The sequence below is a fragment of the Olea europaea genome, chromosome 10 (genome assembly GCF_002742605.1).
Source record: "Olea europaea var. sylvestris chromosome 10, O_europaea_v1, whole genome shotgun sequence".
NCBI classification, from domain to species: Eukaryota; Viridiplantae; Streptophyta; class Magnoliopsida; order Lamiales; family Oleaceae; genus Olea; species Olea europaea.
Window position 1 is genome coordinate 33,579,640 of NC_036246.1, and position 4,383 is coordinate 33,584,022.

Here is a 4,383-nt window from a genome sequence, read left to right on the forward strand (position 1 = left end):
TAATATATATTTTTAGTAGAATTTTAATTGGATCACTACATTTTAATATATCTTAATTAGGTCGCTCATATTTAATTCAGTGATAAACTTGATGAAAGTTACTTATTTGGTAATGATTTTGATATGATCTTCAACGTAGTCAACGCATGACATGTTAATTTATCACAACGTCGTATCATAAAATTTTTAAAATGAAAAATACGTTTTTTAATCTTTATCCACAATGCATTGTCATAACTCTCGTTTTACCTTTTTCAAGCTAGGGTGCCACCAAAAGATTACGTAAAATACCAATTATTACTTGTTATGACTACCAACTAAACATTACTGTGATTTTTTATTTTATTTTTAGATAATTAGTGATAAATGTATCCTGTTATTCATAATGTATTGTCAAAACTCTTATTTACCTTTTCCATATTTATTGTGCCACCTAACGATTTCTTGAAATGTCATGAATTATTACTTATCATGATTGTCAATTAAATAATTTCTGTCAATTTTGAAAACAACTGATGACTAAATATAAGAGAGTTACAAAATCTGAAATTAAATTGAAATTCAATCAATGCAATAAAATTTACCCAGTAATGGGAAGAGATTGTTGATAGCTTCAAAGAATATTTCAACACTTTATTAAAGGAACTTCACAGCCAGAGCCCACAAGAAAATGTCTTGTAGAACAAATGATTGGGGTATGCTCAAAAACTTCTCTTTTATTGCTTTCACTCACTCTATTTCTCTTCAGTCAAAGCAAAATATTCACTATCCACAAGCATAATGCCTTCAAGACAGCCATTTTTATCAAATCCAAGCCCCAAAATAAGCATAATTTTGCTTCCAATCACAATTTCTGCTTCTTTTATTACTCTCTTCTCAATTGTTTATTTTCTTTACTATCTGTGGTACTCTTTGGTTCATAGGTCACGCACTAGCCCGTTTGATTCCAGCACACCCTTAAACAAGCTTCAAAGATTCAGTTACAAAGAGCTCAAGAATGCAACTCACGATTTTAATGATTCCAATTCCATTGGCAAAGGGGGTTCCGGCACTGTTTTCATAGGCATTCTCAAGAATGGAAAGTTAGTTGCCATTAAACTTCTTGATTCAAATTCATTACAGTGTGAACAGCAGTTTCAAAATGAGTTGAAGATTCTTGGTGGGCTAAAATCTTGCCCTTTTATTGTTTCTTTATTGGGTTATTGTCTAGAGAAAAGTAGGAGGCTTTTGGTTTATGAGTACATGCCTAATAAAAGCTTGCAAGAATCCCTATTTTCCGAAGCGAATAATGGTAATGATACTCATATATTGTGCTTGAGTTGGGAGAGGAGATATAATGTTATTCTTGATATTGCAAAGGCATTGGCTTTTTTGCATATGGAGATGGACCCCCCTGTGATACATGGGGATGTAAAGCCGAGCAATGTGTTGCTTGATTCAGAGTTTAGAGCTAAGCTTTCGGATTTTGGTTTGGCAAAATTGAAGCTTGAGGGTGATTTTGGGGTTGATTTGTATAGCCAAGATTTGGGGAAGAGTCAAGAACTTTTAGGAAACTCGATCCGAGGTGGAGGTGGAGAAATTGAGACTCCAGCAACTGGCACTCCGGTTGAGAGCCAAGAAAATGATGAGGTAGACTTTGCTCTAGCTTTGCAAGCTTCGTGCTCTTCGAAAAATAGTTGTAAAATTTATCGTAATGTTAGAGGGATAGCCTTGAATTCTTTACAATGTAATGGTAATTCGATGATTAAGAATGATAATAAAAATAAAGATGCAAAGGGGAAGGAGGCATCGACTAATGAGAATGGTGGGGAGGATTGGAATAAGTTTGTGAATTACGATGATGACTTGAGTAGTACGGATCATAGTAAGGACTTAAAGTCGAATGTTGTATGTATTGGGGACGTTAGTAATAGTAATACTACGGACAGAGAACAATGGGGAAAGGACTGGTGGTGGAGACAGGAGCAGAGTGATGAATGGTGCAGTAGGGATTATGTGATGGAATGGATTGGTAGCCAAATTTGCCCTTCAGCTAATCCTTGTTGGAATGAAGAAACAAAGTGCGGCCAAGAGCACGCTAACTTGGATAATTCAACCCTGTCGGACAAATTTGAGGAAGTTAAGGAAACCCCATTTCGAGAAACTGGATTTGAGTGTCCTAATGGAGGCATGATAAAGGAAGGATCAAAGAGGTTGGAAGTGCCTACTAAGAACCATAGGAAGATGCAAGAATGGTGGAAAGAAGAGCATCTTGATGAACTAAGCAAGAAGAGTACTAAGAAGGTAAACAAGCTTGAGATAAGGTGTAAAAAACTGTTCAAATTACGGTATTTGAGATTGGGAAAACGCTGGAGGAGACGTTTTGACCACAAGAATGAAAATGTGGAAGTTCCAGATGTGGAATTCAGTTTTAGGAAAGGTTGGAAGAAGAAGAATTCGCGTTCTATAGGGAGTGATATGTGGAGTGGAGATGTTTTTAGTCGAGAACTAAGCAGCACCACAAGCATGCGTGGGACTTTGTGTTACGTTGCACCTGAATTTAGTACGTGCGGATACTTATTGGAGAAGGCAGATATTTACAGTTTGGGTGTTTTAATCCTTGTGATTGTCTCTGGTCGAAGGCCACTTCATGTACTTTCTTCACCAATGGAACTCGATAAAGCTAACTTAATAAGTTGGTGTCGACACTTAGCTTATGCAGGAAACATACTAGAACTCGTGGACGAAAAACTGAAGGACAATTATAACAAGGACGAGGTGACCTTGTGTATTAATTTGGCACTAGCTTGCCTACAGAAAATGCCCGAGTTGCGGCCAGACATTGGTGACATAGTTAAGGTTTTGGAAGGGGACATGGACCTCCCAGCATCTCCATTCGAGTTTTCTCCATCTCCTCCAAAATTTTTCAGCAGATCAAGAAGAAAACATAAGAACAATGAAGAGTAGTTTTGAGATTGTTTTCCTTAACAAGCTTGTATGAAATTTATTAATAGAAGTGTGTGTATGGTGTAAATTATGTTGGTTGCAATGTGAATTAAATGACAGAATACTGATTTTCTGGTGAAGTTCATAGCCCATGTAAACTCGTGTTTTCGATTCGATTTGATTCGATTCGTGTTCTTAAACCAGTGAGACCTCGTTGAGAAGTATAGCACCTACTGTCCATTCGATTTGGAGGGATAGATTGCTTTTCGAGAATTTGATTCTCTCTTTTCCAAACATTCTGCAGTTATGATTTATGCAGTTGGATTTCTTTGCTCTTTTAGACTAGTCGGTCCTTTTAAGACATCTATGGTACACAGTAAACAAAAAAATTTAATTATTTTTTGTGATACTGACTGAAAATGTTCTACCAAACATTTGAATATGATCATTCGTAAGAATCAATGTCGTCTTCCTAGGATGCTTTAGCAATCAGAGACAGAACCCCCTTTGGCTTTCATGTTGTTGGTTCTTATGTGATAACTTTCCTGTTATTTTCTTTCTCCAAGTGATGCCCTATCAAACGAAGTGTTTTTTCAAGGACAGCATTGAAGTAGAAAAAGAATCTAAAATTCTGTTAAAAAATTTCATGATGAAATTTTCAATGAAATCCATGAAGAATCTTTATTTGGTTTTGATAAAAATTAGAATTTTAGTAAATTTTTTTATAAAAGTTGATGAGATATTTAATTGAGAGGTTAATAGAAGTTGTGCGTTTTATGAAATGTGTGATTAAAAATGAGTTTCGGAAAATGGAGATCAAACATAGGCTAAGCCCCTGTTTGGCCCCCATTACCTGAAAATGGTAATGGGGGGAATAGTATTTTTTAGAAAAATGAGTGGTTGAAAAAGAAAGTAAAGTTTTCGATTTACGTGTAATATTATTTTATAGAAGATTGTATGGTTGAAAATAGGAGAGAGAAAAATGAAATGTAATGTAATGTAATTTAATGTTAATCAAACAGGGGCTCAAATAAGATTGTATTCAATATTTAGTGACAATGTGTTTATACTTAATATTAGACCGAAAAATGTTGTCTAAAAAAAAGGATAATTAATTACTGTTCTTTTTAGTTATAGATAAATTATTATATATTAAGAGCGTCTCCAATACTAAAATTAGTTCGTAACATAAGTAAAATAAACAATATTTCAGAACATTAACCTTAAATGCTATCAGATGGAAATTTTGGAGAGAAAATCGACACTTTTTAGCCTATCTAGATTCAAAAAGTTCTTTTAGATTCAAAATCTGACTCACCAAATTTTATATTTTCTAAGCATTTTCAGATGTGGCTTTCTTTTTATTTTGATAAAATAAACTACACCTACACACAGTGGCGGATCTAGGTGGTGAAAAGCTAGGGCGGCCCGCTTTAAAACACTTTTTTTTTTTTTTTA

At 34.7% G+C, this 4,383-nt stretch overlaps 1 protein-coding gene across 1 annotated transcript; it reads left to right on the forward strand.

Moving 5' to 3' along the window:
- Positions 1–620: 620 nt before the first annotated feature.
- Positions 621–3,099, forward strand: LOC111401913 (putative receptor-like protein kinase At1g80870). The gene has a single exon (XM_023029891.1). It carries the CDS (start codon positions 781–783, stop codon positions 2,944–2,946), a length of 2,166 nt encoding a protein of 721 aa, XP_022885659.1. The 5' UTR covers positions 621–780; the 3' UTR covers positions 2,947–3,099.
- The last annotated feature ends 1,284 nt before the right edge of the window (positions 3,100–4,383 follow it).